Source organism: Rhipicephalus microplus, unplaced genomic scaffold (assembly GCF_043290135.1).
Source record: "Rhipicephalus microplus isolate Deutch F79 unplaced genomic scaffold, USDA_Rmic scaffold_13, whole genome shotgun sequence".
NCBI classification, from domain to species: Eukaryota; Metazoa; Arthropoda; class Arachnida; order Ixodida; family Ixodidae; genus Rhipicephalus; species Rhipicephalus microplus.
Window position 1 is genome coordinate 21,239,051 of NW_027464586.1, and position 25,733 is coordinate 21,264,783.

Here is a 25,733-nt window from a genome sequence, read left to right on the forward strand (position 1 = left end):
AAACTCGTGGCATTTGGTTGATTTAATTATGCCACAACATTTGCTATAAGCCAATTTTTTTATTATTCAAAGGTAGAATGAGTTCTTCGCATGTACTTCAATTCTTTAATGAAGCTGACGCTAGATGAACTCATTAAACGTAAATAGCCTAATTTCATAACTAATAAGCTCAGAGTGCTACACCACATATCAAATTTTTTTTATTTTTGAGGATTCTGGACACATATATTGAAATACGCAGTACCGATGCGGACATTGTCTAGTGGTGCAAGAAAAATAATGAATATTACCGCAAGAGCATTAAAGAGCTCATTTCGTAGAAATGCCGTTGTCGGCGATGCCGGTTTAAGTGACATATCATCTTGGTCGTGAAAAGAAACCGAGAGTAGCAAGTAAAATGAAGGATACGAATCTTTAGTTTGAGTTTTTGACGGGAAATTTCCCTGATCACACCATCAACTGTAATTATGAAGGAGCGCTAAATGTAGCAATCAATAAAGTGTTTCTCACTAATGACAGCCGCCACAGTTAGTCTTCGATCCTTACGCTTTAGGTTTTTATCCTACTTGGCTCAGCGTTCTGGGTCTGCAGGGCTGCTGAATAATCAGATGTGCTCGTTGTTAGAGCAGTATCCACTCAAACAATATAAAAAAAAACTAGCACTCTCCTTCCGCCTTTTTTTTTTCTGCGACGACATCCCGGTTTCGTGAAAGGACACAAGCGTGGACAACGCGCACAGAAAAGAAACACGGCAAAGACATGCGAAGTCGTGCGCTATGTGTGCAACAGCAGAAATGCCCCTCAACTGCATCGCAACGAACCGGGTCAACGAACGCGCATCTGCAGTGCATCCAAAGCGCAAACAACGCGCATAAAACGCGCGCTCTTGGTGCGCCTCGCCACTCGGACAGCATGGTCCCTAAGGGTGTCGCTGCCTGGTGGCCTCTGGAGGAAGGCACCATCAGCAGTGTCAGTGTCTCCCATTGGAAAATCTCGGTAATCGACACACTAGTAAGTATATTCTAGGCACTATAGTAGCAAGACCCCCCGCGACGGAAGCACTGTCACGGATCTTTATAGGTCATCCTCAGAAGTAGAGTTGTAGTTCTTGAGCCGTGACACGTGAGCAACATCACTTCACTGAATTGATAGCGACAGAGAGATGGGACCAATCTTATAAGTAACAGGTGTTACCTGCTGCAATACATGGTAAGACCTTGTGTAACGACACAAAAGTTTTTCAGATAGGCCCACTTGACGATGAGGAGACCAGAGTAACACAAGGGTACCAGAGCGAAATGTGCGTCGCAATGCGAAACGTCGTAGCAATGTCGTTGCTTGCTCTGCGACGCCGTCAGATGAGCACAGGAGGGCGGACAGCATGGTCGGCTCGTGCAATAGCGCCACGAGCAGACTCGCTGGCAGACGAGATGCTGGAAATTATAGTGTCTAAGGGTAAAGCTGGTTCCCTTCCGTATAGCAGGTAGAAAGCTGAAAAACCAGCTTTGTCGTGTCCTGACGACTTGTACGCGAACGCCGCGAAAGGTAGGGCAAGATCCTAGTCTCGATGGTCCCGTTACATACATTGCAAGCAAGAGTACGATTAAAACGTTCCGTGAGGCCATTTGTTTGTAGGTGGTAAGCTGTGGTCACTTTGTTCTGCATAGAACAGGAACGCAGGATGTCGGCGACGACTTGAGAGAGAAATGTCTGGCCACGGTCTGTGAGCAGATTTTTTGGTGTACCGTGAATCAGTATAACCTCACGCATCAGAAATTTGGCAACCTCAGTCGCGCAACTCGTCGTTAGAGCTCAAGTAATAGCGTAGCATGTGGTGTAATCACTAGCCACGGCTATCCACTTGTTGCCTACTGCTCATTCAGGAAAAGGACTAAGCAGGTCTAACCAAATGCAGTAAAAGGGTTGTGTGGGTATGACAATTGGTTAGACATGGCCAGCGGGTAGCAGCGATGGTGTTTAGCGACGCTGACATAACTCACACATCGCGACGTATCGGCGTATCGAGCAAGCAAGGTCTGGCTAGCAGAAATAGCACCGTACGCACTCGTGCGTGCGAGATACGCCAAGGTGTCCTACTGTGGGCGCATCTGAAGTTGAGCGAGGACGCTGCACTGTAAATGCTTGGGTATGACAATAAGAAGGCCAGGCCCACTAGGTTGGAAATTGCGAGGGTATAGGACACCCTCTTGAAAGACAAAGTGACAGACGGAGGTGTCTCTTAAGGAAAACTCCATGTGGCTGATGATGTCGAGCAGGAGTGGATCCTTTCTCTGCTCTACCCCAATGTGAATGGAGTTGGACACTGAGAAGATGAAGAGCACCGTGTTTGTGTTGGGGTCAGCAGGTTCGTCCACGAGGTACCGATAAAGGCAATGAGCATCCTGTCGCAGGCGGCCAGATTCGTACATGGCCGAGTATGAACATTCTTGCAGGCGTAAAACCTAGCGGCCAAGACGCCCCGAGAGATCTTTAAGAGAGTTCAACTAGCAGAGTGTGTGGTGGTATGTAACTATCGAAAATTGGTGTCCGTATAGGGATGGCCTGAACTTCGCGACCGCCCAGACGAGAGCAAAACACTCGCGCTCTGTGATATAATAACTGCGTTCGGGTGCGGATAAAAAGCGGCTGGCGTATGCGATGACACAGTCATGACCACGTTGTCACTTTGCTAGCACTGCGCCGATGCCATGGCCACTTGCGTCACTACGAATCTCAGTAGAAGCAGTAGGCTCAAAATTGGTCAAAATCGGAGAAGTAGTAAGGTGCGCGATTACATTCAAGAACGCAGATGTCTCTTCGGAGCCCCAAGAAAGGGGCACATCTTGCTTGAGGAGCTGCGTAATAGGCCTCGCTGCGGCCGAACTAGGAGCACAGTTTGAGAAAGCTGCTTACATCTTTTGCAGATCGTGGTACAGGAAAATTTTTGACTGCGCTGATTTTTGCTAGGTCAGGTTGTATGTCGTTAGCGTCTACTAAATGGCCAAGAACTGTAATTTGGTGGCACACAAAGTGACACTTGGATGAGTTCAGCTGGAGGCCAGCACAATGAAAGATATCTACGATGACTGATAGGCACTCTATATGACTTTCAAATGTAGGTGAAAAAACAATGATATCGTCCAAATAGCACGAACAGGTTGACCATTTAAAGCCTCTGAGCAGCGAGCTCATCATCTGTTCAATCTAGGCTGGAGCGTTACAGAGGCCGAAGGACATGACCTTGAATTGATAGAGGCCGTTGGAAGTAATAAAGGCCGTTTTTTCCTGATCCATGGCATCCACCCCAAACTGCCAGTACCCGGAACATAGGTCTATAGAGGAGAAACATCGGGCACTGTAGAGGCAATCGAGAGCTCAGTAACGTATGCTGTCGGGCTAGTTGGTGTGTAACAGTGCAGACCATCGTTGGCGCAAACTTAAAAGACGAAAGAAGAGACTCGGAAAAGCGCGCACTCGCAACTGACTTTTATTGAACCGAAGCTCGTCTTATAAAACCCTCACGCATGCGTACAACCACAAGAAGAGACCAACCAACTATAATCACAATCTATCAGACAGAAAATTAAATCCATTATCATACAATGACAGAGATGGAACGCTGATACATTGTTCGCCAAATTGTCTAATAAACATCGCTTCTGCCAATTCACGTGCCACTTTGTCTTTGCTTTTTAGCAATATTCTCGTACAGTGCAGTAGGGGTTCACACGAGCATTCCTTACAATGATGTGGCAAATGCGAACCCGTGCCGTTTCTCATTGACAGTGCATATTCCCTTAAGCGATCGTTTATACAACGGCCCGACTGGCCAATGTACACCTTGCCACAACTGAGCAGAATCAAGTAGACAACGCCTACCAAACAATTCAAAAACTTCATTTCGTACTTCTTTAAACTATGAGCACTTGGTACGCCACAAGAACGAGGGGAAATGCGCGAAAGCCTCCGAGGTGCCGAGAACACGACAGGGACCTCAAAACGAGAGACGGCGTGCTTCAATGAATGAGCCACGCTGTGCACATACGTAATGGCAACAGGTCACTTCTTCTGTGTTTTTTCCTTTGTGCCAGAATTGCCGGTGGCATCATATCAACATTTTCTCAGTAAAGCTTCGCACACTGTTGTTAACACCAACAAAGGAAAACCCGCAAACACGAGCCTGGTTATTTGCTCCTTGAAACCTTCATCAAGAACGTGGTGGCGAGACCTAGTAAGAGCCAACTGTAAGCTCGTACTAGCAATGGCCCTTTTTACTACTTTAGAATGAGCGGAATGATATGGCAAAAAAGCCTTGTGAGCACGAGGGTGATACATTCAACACAGATGGTTTTTGTCAAGCCTGAGATGAAGATCTAAAAACTGCAATTCGTCATTGACAGGAAGCTCATGTGTCAACTTGAGCCCTTGTCCAAGTGCTCTGAACTTATCTAAAACAAAAGTGGCACATGCAGAGTAGTGCTCGTTTGACTCCCTTTTTCAAAAGAACCAAAAAATCATCGATGTATCTAAAAACGCGTAACACCTTGTTTCTGGACAAAACAGAATATTGCTAAGAAGCAAAGACAAAGTGGCACGTGAATTGGCAGAGGCGATGTTTATTAGACAATTTGGCGAACAATGTATCAGTGTTCCATCTCTGTCATTGTATGATAATGAATTTGATTTTCTATCGGATAGATTGTGATTATAGTTGGTTGGTCTCTTCTTGCGGTTGTACGCATGCGTGAGGGTTTTATAAGACAAGCTTCGGTTCAATAAAAGTCAGTTGCGAGTGTGCGCTTTTCAGAGTCTGTTCTTTCGTCTTTTAAGTTTGCGCTAACAACGGTCTGCACAGTTACACACCAACTAGCCCGACAGCATACGTTACTGAGCTATCTTTCTTGTACAGTGGGCCCTTTCTCCTTTAGTGTTTCTCTTCCGGATGCTTCTCTTATTGTGACCCTCATAGCGTCAACTTCATGCAGAGCAAGGACAATAACCTACTGCCTGAACAACGGCTTTCTTCCCGTGGAAGTCGTGAACCTGTTTGGGTACGTCATGCCTTCGGTGGGACATGCGAAGCGCGTGTCCAAGATTTTGCACTCCGAACTTCGGCGGCAAGTTAGGTTGTTCTTTGACTGAATGAAAGTATGCTGCTTTAGCAAGAAACAGGCCGGTGCCGCGCAGGTGGAACTTCAACGCCTATGGGTTCTGGCTGCTCAAACAACAGAATACCAGTGGCAACGGTGTCTTCAGGTGCTTCCCAGGCGTAGGAAGAAGGACAATCGAACAGTAGGATTACAAGTGGTGGGCGACGTGCAAGTACCAGAGGAGGTGACGTGCGTACTGAACAATGGGCCGAAATTTAGCTTTCAGCCTACCATTCCTGCGCATGAGCTACTTTCCTTGAACAGACACATATCCAGCAGGGCTAAGACTGAAGACCAGAAGAGGTGCGTTCTGGATGGAACTGATAGCTTGCTAAGGACTGTTCCCAAAGGAAGTCGTAAAGTCGTAATGGGCGTGACCCCATGAATGGGGTGGTGTGCTTCCTCAGGAAGAATGATTTCCGTGTGCTAGTGTCGGACAAAGAAGGTGGTTTTGTGCTCATGAAGAAAGGGATCTTAGAAGTAAAGGCCACTGACACCATACGGAAGAACTTCAAGGAAGTGCGGGTTTCTGCCCCCAAGGTAAAGTCTAAGACTGTTGCCTTGTGTAATGAGCACGGACTGACAAGGCTGGCAAAGAGCATTAGTGAGTGCAAGAGAGACAAGCAGTATGTATATTTTAGTGCGAAAACTCACAAACCAGATATGGCTTTTAGGACCATTGTCAGAGAAAATAGTACGTGGCAGGTAATGGTGAGTCGTTACTTGTTGAAACAATTTAACACTCTTTTGTTAGACGACCCGTTTGCTGTCAAGAATTCCTGTGACATAATTGAGTATCTTCAGGACAGCAGCTCTGTAGGACATTTTTTCTCTGTCGATGTCGAGGATCTCTTTTATTCTGTACCACACAAGGAGTTACTCGGGTGCGTGCAGTCGTGCATAGAGAACAATGGGTCTGTGTCTTTTATGAACCATGCCGGAGTTCCGGTAGAGAGTTTTTAGCCCTCTTAGAATTTTATCTTGGAGCAACGTTTATTTCATTTGAAGAGAAGTTGTTTGTACAAAAGGAAGGTATTTGTATTGGTTCGTGTGTAGCGCCTGTGCTGTGTAATATCTTCCTGGCTCAGATTGACCGACACCTTGGCTTTGTTTTGTCCAGAGACAAGGTGTTACGCGTTTTTAGATACAATGACGATTTTTTGGTTCTTTTGTAAAAGGCGTCAAATAAGCACTACTCCGCATGTGTCTCTTTTGTTTTAGATAAGTTTAGAGCATTTGGACAAGGGCTCAAGTTTACACATGAGCTTCTTGTCAATGACGAATTGCAGTTTTTAGATCTTCATCTCAGGCTTGACAAAAACCATGTGTGTTGGATGTATCACCCTCGTGCTCAGAAGGCTTTTTTGCCATATCATTCCGCTCATTCTAAAGTAGTAAAAAGGGCCATTACTAGTACAAGCTTACAGTTGGCTCTTACTAGGTCTTGCCACAACGTTCTTGATGAAAGTTTCAGGAAGCAAATAACCAGGCTCGTGTTTGCGGGTTTTCTTTTGTTGGTGTTAACGACAATGTGCGAAGCTTTACTGAGAAAATGTTGACATGACGCCACTGGCGTTTCTCGCACAAAGGAAAAAACACAGAAGAAGCGACCTGTTGTCGTTCCGTATGTGCACAGACTGGCTCATTCATTGAAGCACATCGCCTCTCGTTTTGAGGTCCCTGTCGTGTTCTCGGCACCTCAGAGGCATGCGCGCATTTGCGCTCGTTCGTGTGGCGTACCAAGTGCTCATTGTTTAAAGGAGCACGAAATGAAGTTTTTGAATTGTTTGGTAGGCATTGTCTACTTGATCCTGCTCAGTTGTGGCAAGCTGCACATTGGCCAGTCGGGCCGTTGTATAAACGATTGCTTAAGGGAACATGCACTGTCAATGAGAAACGGCACGGTATGCATTTGCTGCATCATTGTAAGGAATGCTCGTGTGAACTGCTACTGCACCGTACGAGAATATTGCTAAGAAGCAAAGACAAAGTGGCACGTGAAATGGCAGAGGTGATGTTTATTAGACAATTTGGAGAACAATGTATCAGTATTCCATCTCTGTCATAGTATGATAATGAATTTGATTTTCTATCTGATAGACTGTGATTATAGTTGGTTGGTCTCTTCTTGCGGTTGTACACATGCGTGAGGGTATTATAAGACGAGCTTCGGTTCAATGAAAGTCAGTTGCGAGTGTGCGCTTTTCCGAGTCTTTTCTTTCGTCTTTTAAGTTTGCGCCAACGATGGTTTGCGCAATCGAGAGCATCATCTATTCGTGGCAGAGGGTACATGTCTTTTTTTGTAATTTTGTTTAAATGGCCATAGTCGACACAAAAATGCCACGTGCCATCTTTCTTGCAGACTAGCACGACAGGGGATGCCCAAGGACTGCAGGATGGTTCAGTGATGTGCTTGGAAAGCATTTTATCAACTTAAGTTTCGATAATCTGACGCTCGATCAACGACACGCGATACGAATGCCTATGAATAGGAGGCTCATTACCAGTGTTTAGTTGGTGGGTCACTCTAGTAGCTTTCCCCAATAGACGGCCGCCGAGGTCAAAAACATCGATGTAAGACAGCAGAATGCAATAGAGCTTTTCAGTCTGCTGCACTGTTACATTAGGAGCAATCATCGACCTAATTGCACTGTCAGGGCAATTAGTGGACTGGGGCTGGGCAGAGGGGTCGGAACGAGCGACCACGGTGAAAACATTGAGTCCATTGTTTTCTATGGTGGAAAGCAGTGCCAAAACGATACTTTGCCGCAGCACCTGAGGTGTCCAACTGAAATTCACAACTGGGAGACATGTGAAGTTCTCTGCAACAGACAGGATGGTGTGTGGTAATGTAATACCACGGCTGATGTCAACATCTGCGACAGGAGTCGGAGCCCACTTCATCACTTTAATGTATAACCGCCACTCCAGCATCACCCAAATCAAACGGGATATTGTCCTTACTAACTTGGATTCCCGCCGCTCTGTCACCCGTCTATGCCTCCTTCATAAGTACTACTACAACTCGTGGACCAGTCGTCTATCGCTTGACATTTCTTCGCGTACATCTAGTCGACTTCATAATCATCTCAGTTTCAGACGCATCTTCGGCAACACACAGTCACTCAACAATTCTGCATTGCCACGCGCCATCGCAGTTTGGAATAGCCTTCCGGATGAAATTGTTTCTTTGAGAGATCCGGCCAAATTTCGTGAGCTACTGCAAATTTATATGTTCTCTTGATTTTGTATAAGAACGCTTTCTTTTTTTTTCATTTTGTATTTTGCTGCATTTGCTTATAGTGTTTGTTCTTCTCCCTTCCATTGTACAATTTTCTTTGTTTTCTTCGATATATTTCTTTCTATGCTTTATGTATTGTGATTTTTCTGTAACCCCCCCTACTCAATGCTCCTCCAGGGCCTGTAGGGTAACATGAATAAATAAATAAATAAATAAATAAATAAATAAATAAACATAGTCACCGCCAGGAACTGGGGGTTTGATTCAAACTGGAAGTAGGTCAGTGTTTGAGGTGAAAGACGAGCATATTCGGCAGTGCAGAGGCAACTCGGTCGTTGTTCAGTGGGGTCTGTGATGGGCAATCGGAAATGGAGCGTACTGGTCGAGCAGTCAATGAGGGCAGAATGGGCTGACAGGAAGTCGAGGCCTAAGATGACGTCGTGCGGACACTTTTAGAGGATGGCGAACAGAACAACTGTGTGACGATCAGCGATGCTTACATTAGTGGCGCACATTCCAACGACAGATGCAGTTCCGCCGTTGGCAACACGGACGAAATGAGTCGTCGCAGGCATGAGGACTTCTTTGAGGTTACAGCGAAAATTAGTGGTCATTACAGAAAGTCGAGCCCCAGTGTCTACCAGAGCAGCCACAAGCACATCATGGATTTCCATGTCGATAAAGTTCCGTTTTGTCTGTATTGTCAGTAGAGGATTTTTGGTTAGTTCAATTGATACAGCACCACCTCCAGGGACTGCAACATTTATGTTTCCATCGGGAACGTAGAACGTAGGCGGGAAAAGCTGGGCTGCGTGGTTGTGAAGAATAACACTGGCGACATTGGGAGGATGGAGATCGGGAGTAGCGGCAATCAGTCACGGTTCCTGATGGGCAAAATTGCCGAGGCTGGTCTCCTGACGATAAGCAGGTCAGGCATTGAACGAGTGCTGGAACGGTTCTGCAGTAGGACCTCAACGGCTTCTGAAATGACGAGAAATGTGCCCAATACAGTGACAAGAAAAGCATATGGGCTTGTCATCAGGTGTTTGCTATGCAGAAAGATTGCGGAATGTCGATGCAGAGCCAGACGGTGGTGGACATACCGATGGGTATTGCTGCCTGCAGTTCATACTAGAAGGCATCGAAATAGAGCATAGACCCATGCTGGCACTTTCCTAACATACAACGGCTTGAATAAGGAGCAAAGAAATTGAAGGAGTGGAGTCAGGTGACATTGGTGGCACTGTAGCAGGGGCAGCCGCTTCGAGTTCACACCTGACGAGTCTAGCTTAGCCCTCATAGGTGTCCAATAGGTTATATGGGTCGAGGCCCGATGACATCACTGTATTCTGAAGGCGCTGAAATTTATGGGAGATGCGCTTGTTTTTGCTCGTTTGAGCCAGCGGCATTCTTAAATTATGGCTTCAACAGAACACACATCATTGAATACCAACAAGTTAAATGCACTATTGGCAATACCCTTTCAAATACGCGCAACTTTGTGAGGTTCGAACACGTTTTCGTCAGCTTGGCGGCATTGTGCGAGAACAGCCGAAATGTAACATGTAGGACTCTGTGAAAGTGTGTGCCCGAGTGCACAAATCAGTCTTCGCAGCTTGATAACGACCAAAGGGGTTCCCAAAAGGCTCACGGATCTTTTCTTTGAAGCTATCCCAGCTCGTAATGTCATGCTCGTGGTTGTCGAACCAGACACAAGGGGTTTCGTCGACATAAAAGATGACGTTCGCTAGCATAAGTGGGGGATCCGACCTGTAGGTGGTGCTGAAGCATTCGTAGAGGCGTAGCCATTGGTCGGCGTTTGAACCCTCCTGACCCGAGAACACGCCAAGATCTTTGAAGGCGGGAAGCGTCACAAAAGTTGTTTTGGCCGCTGGGTTGGCAGGCAGGGCAGAAGGCCGGGTGACCGGAGAGGAGTGGTCATGTTGAAAGCCGCGAAGTCCACTTTGGAGTTCCATGGCAAGAACGGGGATCGCACAATTCCACCAAATATGTTGCGAGAAGGAGACAGACTCTGGGCACAGATATATTTTCAGTCGGTTAAGCGAGCACCGCCAGCCACACAGATTACCTCGCGCCAGTCTATCCGCTGTCGTTCTTCTCTTCATCGTGTAGATCGCTATGCCACTCATACCACTCATACCACTCATACGTAGCATTATCATATAATCTTATTCTGCTAACTTCTTAACTTCTGTATATTTCTTTCACCCAAGTCAGCAAGGTTCTCGCAAAAATTACACCTGTGACAGTGAACTTGCTCTTTTCTTGCATAATTTACACATAAACCTAGACTGTAATATTCCTACTGGCACAATATTCTTATATATTAAAAAGGCATTCAACAAGGTTCCCCATGATGGTCTTTTATTAAACCTACACCATCTTAACATCCACCCCTGTGTTTTAAACTGGATTCGAGGCTTTTTAACCAACCGTCAGCAATTCGTTCATGCTAACTCATACTCATCTAAAACCCATTCTTTCAGGTGTACTGCATGTTACCATACTTAGTCTCCTTTTCTTCTTAATCTACATTAATGCCTTCCCTTCAAACATTCTTTCTCACATCCATCTATTCCCCGATTATTGTGTTGTCTACAGTGCAATTACTAACCCATCTGATCATTCCATATTACAATGTGATCTTACATGCATACAGAACTGGTGTAAATCTTGGCTCATTTCATTGAATATTTCTAAAACTGTGTTAATGTTTATCCACCGTCGTCATCATCACATTGTTTATAACTACAATAACAATAACAACCAGATTTATACAGCTTATTTGTTTAAATACCTTGGTGTGACCATCTCGCATGACCTAACTAGGACCTGTCATATGAACCAAATCATAAATTCTGCTAATCGTATTCTAGGGTACATATGGCATAACCTTTCACTCGTTCCCCCTTCTATTATTAAAGGTGCCTTCGAAACCTTTGTCAGTCCTAAGCTAGAGTATGCACATGCAATTTTTGATCCTCACCACATTAACCTTATTAATGCTCTCGAGTGTGTCCAGAACCGTGCGGCGCGATCCATACTATCCAACTATTCATACGTATACCTCAAGCATCTCAGCACTGAAAGCAAAGGTTAACTTATGCAATCTGGCTAAATGCCTAAAATTGTACGTCTTGACCTTTGTCCTAAATTCTTCCATTTTTTGCCTTTAAATAACCCATACATCAGAAGAGCTCATCGCGTTTTCTGCCGCAGTCACTGTAATGCCGCCTATCCAGTGCAAGCCCATACCATCACCTTTCACCAATCGTTTTTTCTGCGCACAGTTCGGGACTGGAATGACTTGCCCACTATTATCGACACCCTACCACTCAAACGGCTCATCAGAACCATCCAATCATAACTGCCCTTATATTAATAGTCATTCTATCACCGACTCCTTTGTGTAATATTTCAACAGGGACCTCAGAGATAATAAAATGAATGAATGAACAACTGTGGTGTTCTTTCAGCCGAATATTAACACATCGCCCGGTTTGGCCTATGTACTGTCTAATTAATGCATGAAAGTGGAATTGAGAACACAACACTCTGCATACACAGAAAAAACTTCAGAGAATGTTTCATACTGCATTGCTGATAAGTTCAGCTCTTTTTCCCTTCTATGCAAATGTTTACTGCCTGGCACATTCCTTTAAGTTTCGTATTTTCAAAAACCTGACATTTATGCTAAACTTAGATGTGACTTCCTTTAATCCGCGGGAAAAAAAATGGACATATAGGATGTAGACAGAGTGGCTATATTCTTTTTTTTCTTTCATTCCGAAGGGTTGCCCCTTGATTTTGCACGCCAGCTCATCGCACATCATAGAAATGAGAGAATCAGGATAGCCTGCTTCGCGTAGCTTCACCTCTTCTTAAGATTAAATTGCATGCTATGGCTTCGTTCAATAAGTAGGGTTTAACAAAAGTTGCAAACAGAGTCAGACAAGGAAAAAGGCTTCTTCTCCAAGCCTTCTTTACTATAAAGACACATAAGCAGCATTATTTTTTCAGGACCATTATTTCGAAAAGGAGTTCACGGTTAAATATCGTCTCAAAGTACTTGCAGACACACCTTGTGCAGCTGAAGTTGCAAGACCCTGTCGTGGTCACCAGCTCTCATTGCGTAGTACAATTTCTGGAGAAAAACAACCCTGGAAGCTGCTAAGGATTTAGCGTAGACACAGAAGATCTATATCATTCTTTGCCTCACACACAACTATAGAAATTCGTGAAGGAGTGCATCCAGGGGCAAAGGAACGAGCTAGGTTTCGTCGAAAAGTGCAAAAATACTGGTTGCTAGCTTCTTGGAACTTTTGAAATTTTACTTGATATCTACACTCGTTGAGTGGCAAAGAAAGACAGTTATTCAAAGAGCAGGAGTGTGCATAAGTTCCTGCGTAGCACCAGTACTGAGTAACATCTTTTTAAGCTTTGTTGACCGTAAATAAATGGTAACCTAGGTGAAATAGCTTCGTGCATTTCCCGCTATGTAGATGACTCTTTGGTCTTCGTCAGTAGGCATAATTTCCAGAGATTCATTGATGTTGTGAAGTTGTTTAAGTAACCGGGACAAGGTCTTAGATGTACTTTCAAAGTTCCAGAAAAAGAAGAGTTTCAGTTCTTAAACCTTAGGCTTTCCTTCAAAGTGGAACATCTGTTTTGGTCCTATCAACTTAGGTCAAAAAAGCCTCTTCTTCATTTCAGGTGAGAGCACTCCCAATTGACTAGACGAGGTATTGCAACTTCCCCCACAACAGCCGCCCTAAAAAGTGTTGCTCCCATCGTTTGCCTGACAGTGTTAATAATCAGGTAGTGAAGCTGGGTGAAGCAGGCTGTCTCGATTGTCTCATTTCTATGAGGTGCAATAAACTGCTGCGTGAAATCAAGGGGCTGCCCTTTGTAATGAAAGAAAAAGAAGAATATAGCCGTTCTGTCTACATCCTTTATGTCCATTTTTTTTTCCCACGGATTAAAAGAAGTCACATCTAAGTTTAGCATAAATGTCAGGGTTTCAAGAATACGAAGCTTTAAGGGAATATGCCAGGCAGTAAACATGAGCATAAAAGGAAAAAAAGAGCAGAACTTATCCACAATGTAGTATGAAACATGCTCTGAAGCTTTGATGCGCTGTGTATAATTTTAACGGAATGAAGGGGCTGGATCAGTCGTGAGGTGTCCTGTTCATATGTTAGATGTGCTCCTGTTTTTCAAACAAAATTCAGTTGAAAACCAGCATTGTACCGTGTCCCCTTCTAGTCTATATCCGGGTGTTGCGCGTTGTGAGCCATGATGAAGGTCTCTGACCTAAATAAAGTCAATTCGAAGCAAAGTGCCCCTCGCTTGTCTAGGCTGTCAGCCTTTTCTGCCTTCGATGTTGTTGTCGCAGTCAAAACAGCACCGTGGTAGCCTGTCGACCAGTCCGATGTTTCGGTGTTTAGCAGCACAACTGCTTTAGCGCATAAACACAAAAAAGTATAAACACGTTGACCTCTCACGTGCCGCGCATACAGAACATGGTAATTTCAACACACTAGCAGCGGTGGCCGATGGAAAGAGAGAGTGACCAAAATGCACCGGTTTGAGGCTACACAGTTCCTTTCTATGAAAACAGTCATCAAAATCTACCACGCAAACTGCAACTCTTGATCATGAATGCTTCTGTTACAATAAATCAATGTCTCTGCAATGTTCACTGTGTTGCCGTACATTGCATCAAATAAATACTTTGAATTTCAGTGCGTTCCGACCCATCATCATGGTATACATTAAGGTCAAGCTGCCCTCAAAAGCAGTTTTTCTTTCTAAACCTGTACACAATGCAATTCTGAACAAAACTTTATGATGCAATATATTTTCCGAATCATAACTGCAGAAAAAAAAATTATGACTGCTTGAGAAAAGATTGAGAATTTTGGTACTATGAAATGCCGAGCAAGGTCCTTCTCCGCTTTTTCATCATCATTAGCCTGACTACGCCCCCTGCAGGCCCCTCCCACGATCCGCCAATGAACCCGGTCTTGTGCTTTCTGCTGCCACTTTTTAATCTCATCGGCCCACCTAACTTTACGTATCCCCTTCCTTCATGTGCCTTCCCTGAGGATCCAGTACGTAACCTTTAACGACCATCCGTTAACCTGCCAGTTAGTATGAGGCACCAATTACCAGCGAGTTGGGTGCAGCGCAATTGATGCGGCTGATGTCGATCGGTAGCCAGTTCCCAACCCATCAACTAGCGAAGCCGATCGTTTCTGCGAAGGCGAACGTGGAAGACCCCGAGCACGGGAAAGAAAGGAGACTTCTTTGTTCGCACAGTCCACGAGCGGAACCGTCAAGGTCGCCCCCATTCAGGATTAGAAGGGGGAAGCTTGCTCGGAAAAGCGTCTGGCAAGAGGTAGGTCAGGCGCCACCGTCTGAGTTTAAGCCATTGTTGACAAGCACGCGAGCCACTGAGAATGACGCGGGGACGCGACCACTTGGCTGACCCAGACATAGTGGTGGCAGGGAGACGAGCATAATCTCCCCCACTGTTGCTAGGATGTCGGGGCGCCTCGTTGTCGCATGCACACCTGGTAAGCGCACGGAGCCCAACGGTGTACCCACCCCTCTTAAGGAGGCTTCTATGAAGCAACGATTAATGAGAGAACTGACGGGGCTCGAGCGTGAGAACAGCTGCCGAAGAAAGTCGGCCGACGGAGGCAGCACGGCCTGGCATGGGAGAGAGTGTCACACGTGCAGAGCCTATTTCTTTCCGTGTTTTATTTGGTAACATGATTTTAACCAATTTAGTACCTGTTATGAAGGTGTTTCTGCGATTGGTTGTGATGATGCGAGTCCCAACATGTGATTGGTGTTTGTGAAGACTCTTTGTTCAACCGAGGGTTAAAAAGAGGATGTTTGAATTTGAAATGAGAGCAGATGTTGGGGCTTGGACTCGGGCAGTAGCCTGAGGTTGCAATAAAGCGTCTCTTAACCGGACTGGCTCCTCCTTCGCGCTGCCACCGTGCACTCGAGTCATCGAGGGGACCCATCCCGAACCTCAAACATCTTCCCTTCTTGGCTAGTACAGAAGCTAGTCGAGGAGGAGGAAATTAACTGGCGCAGTCGACAGGATGTGGAGAGCCCGCAGCGAGGAAGGCGCTGAAGTCCGGGAAGCTGACAAGACGCTCACCGCTTCTGGACCTGCTGTTGCGCGGCGAGAAGCAGCATTGACAGTCAGTACGAGCCTGCTGGTCAACATTGGAGCCTGGTGTTCGGCTGTGTGTCAGTGAACGAAAGCAGAGCCAAAGGTCGTCGTTGAGCGACGGACTTGCAGGAGAGGCACTGCAGGGTGCTGCTACAGGAGCAGAGTAGTAGGGAAGGTCGATGTGACAGACTGAGTCAGCGACAGGGGTGATCGGGCAGAGACCTGCTGCATTGGAAGTGGTCGTCGCACATAGCGTTGGTGACGAGACGGACGCAGTTCCAACTGTCAAGGGCATTGGGCGACGCATCACTGCAAGGTGAGGCCTGCTTTGTGCTCTCTCGGGGCCCCAAATTTTTTTTCTTACTGAATGCACTTGCGTTCAGGCCCACTCTAGGAGATGGCGGATTCAGAGCGAAGTGTCATGGAAGATGACAGTGTGAATGAATCGGATCACACCCGCGAGTTGCTGCTTGAGATTTGCTGCTTGAGATTTGCTGCTTGAGTTGCTGCTTGAGAAGTGTTAAAGCTCAAGCTTTAGCTTGAGAAAGGGAAGTCATCGCGTGCCTTGTCAGAAGAGCCGGCAAACCAAAACAGGCAATCTAGTATCGCACGGCACGCGAAAGTGCTGAAAGCAGTCTTAGCACCTATGCCCACTAATGAGCCTACGATTCCCGCTTGGTTCAAACATGTCGATGCTCTTTTTGCGGCACTGAGCATTCCTGAGGAAATTCAGGGCACACTTCTGTTACCATTTCTAAGTGACAAGATGCGCACATTCGTCGCCAATCAGGCCGAAGCTGGGGTAATGCCGTACGCAGATGTAAAATTAAGAGTGCTGAGGGAGCTGCGTATGACTCCGAGCAAGTACCGCCGTATGTTTGTGAATATCAAAAGAGAAGCAGGCGAGTCTTGGAGCCAAGTGACGGCGCGCCTGCAGACTATGTTCACATACTACTTGAAAAGTAGAAAGGTGGAGTCGTTTGAAGATCTTTGGGAGTTACTAATCGCTGATAGACTCAAGCAGTTAATGCCAAGTGAGCTCCGCTAACTGGTGCTTCAGCAGGAAGTGAAGGGCTGGTTGAAGCCCAAGGATATTACGGAGTTGGCCGCCAATTTAGAAGAAAGCCTCGACAGCAGGCAGGGCAGTTACCACTGTGCAGAATCAGGAAATTTCAATTGCGGGCCGCAATCCAAACCCTTTGCTAGAACAAATTTCAGCCCCAAATCAGGATCGTGTTTAGGCTGCGGAAGATGGGGTCACTTTCAGAGAGATTGGGAGCTCTCACATAACACTGCTGCTAATACAGTCGAAATTTCCTGCATAGGTTCCGATAATAAGTGACCATTTGAAAGCCGAGTCCCACCGTCGCGACACTCTCCCATTGTGCAAAACTCGCTGATGAGAGATCCGCAGATTGAGATTCTCATGGGACGCAAGTCCTGTTTTGCACATGTTGACACAGGTGCAGATGTAACAGTGGTACGAGAGAATGAAGTGTCTGCTGAAGTTTTGGACCAGAGTAGGGGCACAATAAGGCTAACAGACGCTTTTGGTCATGGTGTTACTGCACGCCTGCTGTACGTACCTCTGGCTCTTCCAGCCTCGTCGGGAAACGCTGCTCAGCCTGTAAAAATGCGATGCGCAGTGACCGCTCAGTTGAATACGAGTGTGTCGGTATTGCTCAGTCCCACTGATTATGAGTGCCTTCGTCATCACCGGCAAAAGCCACTGCACGATCTAAATGAGGGTAATAAGAGAGAGATCAGCTGTTTAAGACAGGGCATTACACCGAAGCAGCATTCGCCGATGAGAGAGCCAGAGCATGTGCCTCGAGGTGTTTACCTTAGCGCTAACTCTGTGCAGCGCACAGTGGAGAAACAGGACGACCAAGCAAGAGAGCAGCAACCGACTAATTTTGCATCACTTGTACAGCAGGTGCAGTTGAGAAGTTGCCGTGAATGTATTAATGTGGATAGCGCACGGCTTAGTCCATTCGATGGAAATGCTCTCGATGGAGTGAAGGAATGTGGCGAGCCACATGCCGACGTGCGGCGCGTCAGGTGAAAAAGGGGTCGCACGTCAGAGTAACTGATAGGGCACAGTTGGATCAAAAGCAGTTATCTCAGTCATTGGAACCAGCTAAAGCGTTAGCGCACGACGGCCTCTGCGGTGGTAACTTCTCAGAAAAGGAAAGGAGAAAGAGCGTTAAAAATGCGGCTAGCAATGGGGTTCGGCCGTGGAACGAGGGGGTTCTACGTCTTGCGTATTTCCCATTTAAAAGGAAAAGTCCCCAGATTAGGACAATCGCGTGCCCGACTGAAGTGTAAAATGGAGCCGTAGTTCTTTGGAGGATTGAACTATCAAATTTGTTGAAGGTAATTTTGGTTTGCGTTTTTTTTTTTCAGGTTCGAAATAGGCATCTTATGTGACGAAAGGTTATTTTAGTAACAAGTTTTGCGTTCGCTTGTTTTAGTGTTTAGGTACAGCGCATTACCGAAGAGTGGTGACGTGGTCAAAGGCTTTTAGTAAAAAGTTGGCCATTTGTCGGTTATGGTGGTTCCAGAGTGTTGAACACGCTGCCGTGCAACGTAGAGGCACAGGCAGCGTTTGATTGAGTTAGAGGCCTTCGCGTTGATTTCAGATTTTCTGAGTTGACGGCAACCAACCCAGCAACGCTTTTTGTTTGGCTACGAAGGCATCGGAAAGGGCAATGAGAGGTTGCCTCTTCCAAACGATAGGTGAATGGAAACGATCAGTCGTATTCTTCAGTAAGAGACTGAACTAGTCGCGACGGGAGACGTCCACAGTTGAATAAGAGGCGAATGTGGAAAAATAAATTGTTCGTATTGAAGGCGCACTGAACGAGGCTGCTGGTGCTCTTTTGCGTCTCGGATGATCACTGGGTTGCGTGATTGTAACTCTTTGTAGTAAGGTGGCGTTTTGCCTGTCTCATATGATTGAGTTTTTTTTTTGTTGTTGTTGTTGTTGTATTACAACTCAAGTAGTCTCTGTGAACTGAATGATTACACAGGAGTTTGTGATAATAGTTCCAGCGTGATGCAAAAATATTTTGTTTGTTGTACCAAGCATTTGTTGTTGTGTTGTTGTTGAGATGCGAGCTTGTATCTAATGTGTGGTTTGTGTGTTGTGTAGGAATAATTTCGTAGATAAAATAGGGTAGCGTTTGGGAAGTAAGTTCATTATCATTTTTTTCTTGGTGCGATCCCGTTGAGACTTAGGTATACCTATACCGTTAGGTCCGTCGCTCTCTTTGAGTGTGTCATGCGGGGCCTGGAGGGTGCATAGAGTGGGTCTCCCGTGTTGGGACAATGACCGTGTGGTGTTGTGAGTTTAAAAGACAATATGCCGCCAGACTATGCACGGTGCGTGTGCCCTGTGACAAGCTAATGCAAACTGACTGGCGCTGTGGACTTGACATCCTGAATGCGTTATTCAGTGTTGTGCATTACGAAAGTGTTTTCTCTCGGAAAACCATTTGAGAGCATTATGTATATGTGTTGCTGCGTAATTCGCAGAAGGACGCGAAAGTTCTCCTGTTGAGATGGAAGTGATAATCGGTTCACGCATGTGCGTGCACCGAGAGTAAGTTCATTTTGAGTGATTTTTTCGTTTGTTTTTGTATCGCGTTACTGGACATCGAGTATCCAGTAACACTCTTGAGGGGGGAGGAGTTAGTATGAGGCACCAATTACCAGCGTGTTGGGTGCAGCGCAATTAATACGGCTGATGTAGAGCGCGCAGCCAGTTCCCGACCCGTCAACTAGCGAAGCCGATCGGTTCCGCGAAGGCGAACGTGGAAGACCCCGAGCACGGGAAAGAAAGGAGACTTCTTTGTTCGCACAGTCCACGAGCGGAACCGTCAAGGTCGCCCCCATTCAGGATTCGAAGGGGGAAGCTTGCTCGGAAAAGCGTCTGGCAAGAGGTAGGTCAGGCGCCACCGTCCGAGTTTAAGCCATTGTTGACAAGCACGCGAGCCACTGAGAATGACGCGGGGACGCGACCACTTGGCTGACCCAGACATAGTGGTGGCAGGGAGACGAGCATAATCTCCCCCGCTGTTGCTAGGATGTCGGGGCGCCTCGCTGTCGCATGCACACCTGGTAAGCGCACAGAGCCCAACGGTGTACCCACCCCTCTTAAGGAGGCTTCTATGAAGCAACGATTAATGAGAGAACTGACGGGGCTCGAGCGTGAGAACAGCTGCCGAAGAAAGTCGGCCGACTGAGGCAGCACGGCCTGGCATGGGAGAGAGTGTCACAAGCGCAGAACCTATCCCTTTGCGTGTTTTATTTGGTAACGTGGTTTTAACCAATGTAGTATCTGTTATGAAGGTGTTTCTGCAATTGGTTGTGATGATGCGAGTTCCAACATGTGATTGGTGTTTGTGAAGACTCTTTGTTCAACCGAGGGTTGAAAAGAGGATGTTTGAATTTGAAATGAGAGCGGATGTTCGGGCTTGGACTCGGGCAGTAGCCTGAGGCTGCAATAAAGCGTCTCTTCACCGGACTGCGGCTCCTCCTTCGCGCTGCCACTGTGCACTCGAGTCATCGAGGGGACCCATCCCGAACCTCAAACATCTTCCCTCCTTGGCTAGTGTAGAAGCTAGTCGAAGAGGAGGAAATTAACTCTGCCTATGTGCCTGGCCTATGTCCACTTCTTTTTGATTTCAATAATGATATCCTATGTCCACTTCTTTTTGATTTCAATAATGATATCCTAAACCCCAGTTTGTTTCCTGAGCCGCTCTCCTCTTTTCTCATCTGTTAAGGTTACACCTATTGTTTTCCTTTCCACTGCTCCCTGTGTCGTCCTCAATTCAAGCTGAACCCTCTTTGTAAGCTTCCAGGTTTCTTCTCTGTAGGTAAGTACTGGCAAGGTGCAGCTGTTATATACCTTCCTCTTTAGGTTAGAGGCAGATTACCATTCATGATATGAGAACGCTGCTAAATGTGATCCACCCTATCCTTATTCTTCAAGTTATTTCACTCATCTGAAATGAGCACCAATGACCGGCCTGGCACCGAGCGAGTGCTTCCTTCCAAATCTGGTCGAATTATCCTTCACCGAAGAAGGAGTGCTTGCTTGGCATTTTACGCAATGTTCTTTGAAGTTAGATTGCGCATTAAAGGATTAATAAAACTTATGAGCATTAAAAGTAAATTTATTCTTCTTTTCATAGATGTGTTCCATAAAATATCACATCACAATGAAAATTTACCCCAAGCTAAGATGCCATGTTTAACCTTATAAGAGCACTATTTCTTTCCTTATAAACAAAACTGATGCTCGTTTTCTTAATATGAGAGGCCTCATCGATTGCATGCTCAATCCTATTTCGAAGTCTTGCAGCTTCCAATGTGATTTCATTACTGTGACCATCAGACAGTTCATGATTTTCTTTCGTTTTAGTTCTTATTTGGATACACATTTTCAAACTAAAAAAAACTTGCACGAGTTGTTCATCGCTGCTTGTGTTCTTCGTTAGCTCTGCATAGTCCTTTTTTTGGGTGTTTCCATGCCGAGAATTAGCCGCATGATTAAGTAACATGCTTACCTTTCTCGTTCGCACCCTGGAACACCTCAGCAAAGCCTTTTTTCTTCATAACAGGCAAGCTCCGAATGTAATTCCTGGCCTGGGAACGTGCACAAATCGTGGTTACTCTTTGACACTTCTCATCAAAGTATGCACATGAAACAGGGATCATAAACCAAGTTTTAAATACCTGAACACATGACATATACTCTAAACTGTCAAGTTAAAATCTGACATTATTAGAAAAGATAAAAACATAAATCAACGGTGAAGTTTTCCATTTTTCACGGAATAAGGCTTAGCAAGCATAGTGTCATGTGGTCCACAAACTCACTCATGAGTTGACTCACCCAGACTCAGATCAGGCCATGAGTCTGAGTACGAGCAAGTCCAGGAGGCGACTGATACATTATGGTTAGCTTGAGTTTGAGTGAGTCTAGTGTCACCCTTTCATTGCAAACCAATGGTGCAATCTACTCATCTCCAGCACTACCATCGGCCTCATATCGATTTACATTAACACTCAAGTCTATTCATACATACCTTAATACACTAGCATTCATGCACTCCCTCAGTATTTATTGACTAAAGGCAGGTGCAAGGGGTTCTATGACATCCCCCCACAAGTTATTTCACGGGAAGTTGTTGATAATGATGTTTTTTGCGGATTGCATATATTTCAATAGAGTGTCCTCTCTGGATTGAAACCACTGTAACTTCCATTTGAAGCTGCAAGATCAAAATGCGCATCGTAGAGCAAAGATTATGTCAAATAATGACATTAAAATACATCAACATTATGATAAAAAATTTAATATTGTGCTAATGATCTCATTGAGGCTAAAAGCACAAAAACCGAGACATAGACTATAATTGCACACTTCTAGCCTATGTATGGGTTTTTGCACTGTAAGCCACAATGAATCTGCACCAACTTAATGGGTAGCTGAAAACATGTTTGGTTGAGTCACAGTCATCTACACTAATTTGGCAGCGATTCGCAGCTTTAAAGCGGTAAATCGCACAGTTTATGCAGACAGCTCAAATCTTTCTAACCCTTAGGACTTGGTCTACAGACCCAATGAGTTCATACAATATCGTCAAAATTAGTTCAGGGTCCGTTAAACAAAAAGTTCAGAGCTTCTTTTATGTACACCTACATTGCACAGTACGAGTGAGCCTAAAAAATTTTACCCCCATCAAAGCAATATCATCGCAGCCGCGATCAAACCCGCGTGTTCTAGGTCAGTAGCCGAACACCATCACCATTGGAGTGCTACTGGGCAATTGCAAACAGCAGCGAGCATGTCATGCGCATGAGAGCTCAAACACGCTTGGCACATTACTAACACAAGCACGTGTGCAATGATGACAAGAAAAACAAATGCCCAGAAAATAAAAACAACCTTCCGGCGTATTAATGATGATGAAGTGGACTGAAAAAGTAAACTTTTGCCATTTTGCTAGCCATGAAAGATTAGAGATGGACTCCGAAACTGGAAGATCGTGCGCGCTTATAATCTTGGAGGCCATACAGCTACACTCTGTTTCATGAGTGCCATGCAGCAGAACTTCTGGCGAAGCGAGATGTAGTGCCCATGTTCAGAATCCGTAGTCCATTTTCAAGACCTGTAGAAACCGTCTCGTCAGAAGACTTTCACTTGTAATCTTTTCGGCGTTTTCGAAATGCGATCTGTCAGGCCATTTGGCCCCACTTTTCATGGAAAGCATTTATTGTGGCTCTGTGATGCAAAAGAAAAAGTAATCGCTTGTTCCTGTTATATCATATAACATGCAAATGGCGGAACTGTGCAACATGCAACTGTGCCTCGTATACATAAAGTTTTCATCTCTTAAGTGCTAACTGTTAGTAAGACATTGCCTAAAATTTTACATTTAGTCGGTACAGAGACACGCTCCACAGCGTCACGGAGGAACCGGCATTGGTTCTGAAAAACGTGGCTGCAATGCTGGAATCAGTTCGCTCACCTAGTCCATCAAGCGGCCGCCGTGCGCTCTGTATCTTGTCAGCTCCTAACTGATACTTCCATTCGCTTTAGATTAATGTCCTTAAGCTTCGACAACACAGTATCTGGATCAATTCAGCACTCTTCGTGATAGCCACACTCAAATAATCGATGTTGTAAGCTTAGAGAGTGGCGTTGAACGCTTCACCAATCTCGGAGGGCATACATTGCACATTGGCAAGTTTTTCCAATTATCAAGAGGTGACGCCATTTCTCCAGGCGCCAGCTTAAGGAGACATTACTTGATTTGATCCAAAGTTTTTCTAATACGGGGGCCATGATCAAAAAAAGCTGCTGTACGACTTTCAACCCCAGTGTGTTCCAGGGTTGTGCGCCAGTTTTGTTGAAGAAAGGAAATTCAGACGCTGCGCAAGCTCACCCCTGGCAGCGCTCACCGCTTGCAGACAACAGGGCGGGAAACGATACATTTAGATGTGCTCACCCTCTTGATTGGTCGAGGACTGCAGCTACCACAGTGCTGCACGGAACTACCGAAACAGATTATAGCCACTGCAAGCCAAACTCGAGCAAGTCAACAAAAAAAGCTGATCCCTCTATATAAGAATCGGTATAACATGAAAGTGAAACAAGTCTTTACAGAAGTAGCCAAGCATTTATTGTGCATTGTTTCAGCAACAGCAACAAACTGCAAAGTCAAGTTGAGAACTGCAAGCAGCTTGAAACTTGCAGTGCACACCTCAAGCAGAAAACACGCACGAAATTAGCATACACAGGACGAGCATGGGCTGACAACCGTCAAAGCTCGACACTTAAATAGCACTGTACAAGCACGAAGACCCACAAAACGAGCGCACAAGTATACACAAAACAGGCGTGAACAACTGCCACAATTATTTCTGCTTCATGTGTCAGCAGCGTGCTCTTTTCATAAATGTGCCACGGCAGCGTGCAGAGTAATCTTCGTCTTCTCCCTATTAACAAGTCTGATAAGCATGAATGCAGGAGAGGTCACACTTCGTGGAGGCGATGACCTTTAAAGTGTGCCCAACGCGAGCCCGTCGCACCATCTCGCCACTGATAATGAAAACGCACTAAAGTTTCGAAGTACTGAGGACTGCCAAACAGTGTATGATGTACATGAATGGCTTGCCATTAGCACTTCAGACAACGTGTACTCCGTGGCATAGTGGTTAGTGCAGCAAGCTGAGAATCGAAAGGTTGCTGATTTGACTCCGCGCAAAGAATGCTTGCCTTCTGGTTTTTTTCTTTGCAATCTTTTAGGGGTCCTGAAATACTTTTTCAAGTAGCCATGGAATGAATTCACAAAAAAATCTTATTGCCTCACGAATCCAATGCAGCAAACATAGAATCCGTCCAGTACGAGGGAAGTTACAAAGATTCGTCGCACGCTGCAATCGCATTCTCGATTGATATGGGGGGTTGAACGTCTCAAAGCCACCATATGATTATGAAAGACACCGTACTGGAGGGCTCCGGAAATCTTGACCACCTGGGGTTCTTTAACGCACGCCCAATCTGAGCACACAAGCCAACAGCATTTTCGCCTCCACTGAAAATGCAGCCACCGCAGCCAGGTCGTGCTGACCAGCACGACCTGCTGGTCACCAGCCTTAGCCACTAGACAATTATGGCAAGGCTGCAATTGCATTCTCTCTTCTCTAGTTTTGACTGAAGTGCTGAACGCTAAGTAGGGGAGGGGGATGACATGGGCAAAGAAAATACGTCACCCACGCCTCTTGACTTCGAGCGCTTTTTTTTTCTTGAAATATGCCACTTTTTCAGTGTGATTGCGGTCGCATGGCGTGTACAAGTCAAGGCCTCCCACGGCGATTCCTTTAACGATTGAATGCACCATGTTCAAATCAGCCAATAGCTAATATGACCTTCTACGAGTGATTTTTGAGCTTCCTCCATCATTTGTGGAGTAAAGAGAAAGCAATTTTTAGCTGGCTCTGACAATTTATTGTGAATTATTGTGAATTGTGCTATGCTGTAATATTTGGCTCGCCTGTTCTTAGGAGCCTCTATTACCGATAAGCAGCATTTTCTGACCACACTCAAAAAGTGTTGCAGGGCCCCTGTAATATTTAATTTTCGACGTCACTTTCATCACGGAATCGCGTTAGCACAAAGGTGGTCAACCCCGGCATAAAACACTACGTTTTTGTTAAATATCTTGAGCAGCATAGTTTAAAAGAAATGATTCAGTCTCAAAAATCAAACTTTGGAATATAAATTCATCCGAACATCAGTCGTGAAAATGCAATAGGACAATGGGAACATTGACGGTGAATTTGTGAAGTACAAAATATCCAGCAAGTCTGAATTTTTAGAGTGCGAAAAGTCTGTCGGCGACTGTAATGGGTGAAAAGCAAAGCAAAAGATGCAAGACTCAAGCACTCAAGGTGCAGCGAAAGCAGCAAGCAAAGATAATGGTCACTCACAGGTGGAATACATTATCTTTCATGCATGAATAATGGAAAATTCCAGCATTACTACTGAAGCTCACGTGCCGTGCTAGCAAGGAGTAGTATATTCCACGCCACTTTTATGCGGCACGTACTA

At 45.5% G+C, this 25,733-nt stretch overlaps 1 protein-coding gene across 8 annotated transcripts in view; it reads right to left on the reverse strand.

The window, feature by feature from the left end:
* The window catches only part of LOC119162994 (p38b MAP kinase), a 455,785-nt gene that overhangs the window by 239,653 nt on the left and 190,399 nt on the right, over positions 1–25,733 (reverse strand). For all 8 annotated transcript variants that reach the window (XM_075882646.1, XM_037414880.2, XM_037414879.2 and 5 more), the window contains one exon: positions 21,181–21,259. In XM_075882646.1, coding sequence (XP_075738761.1) covers positions 21,181–21,259 — 79 coding nt within the window. The remainder of the gene's footprint in view (positions 1–21,180; positions 21,260–25,733) is intronic.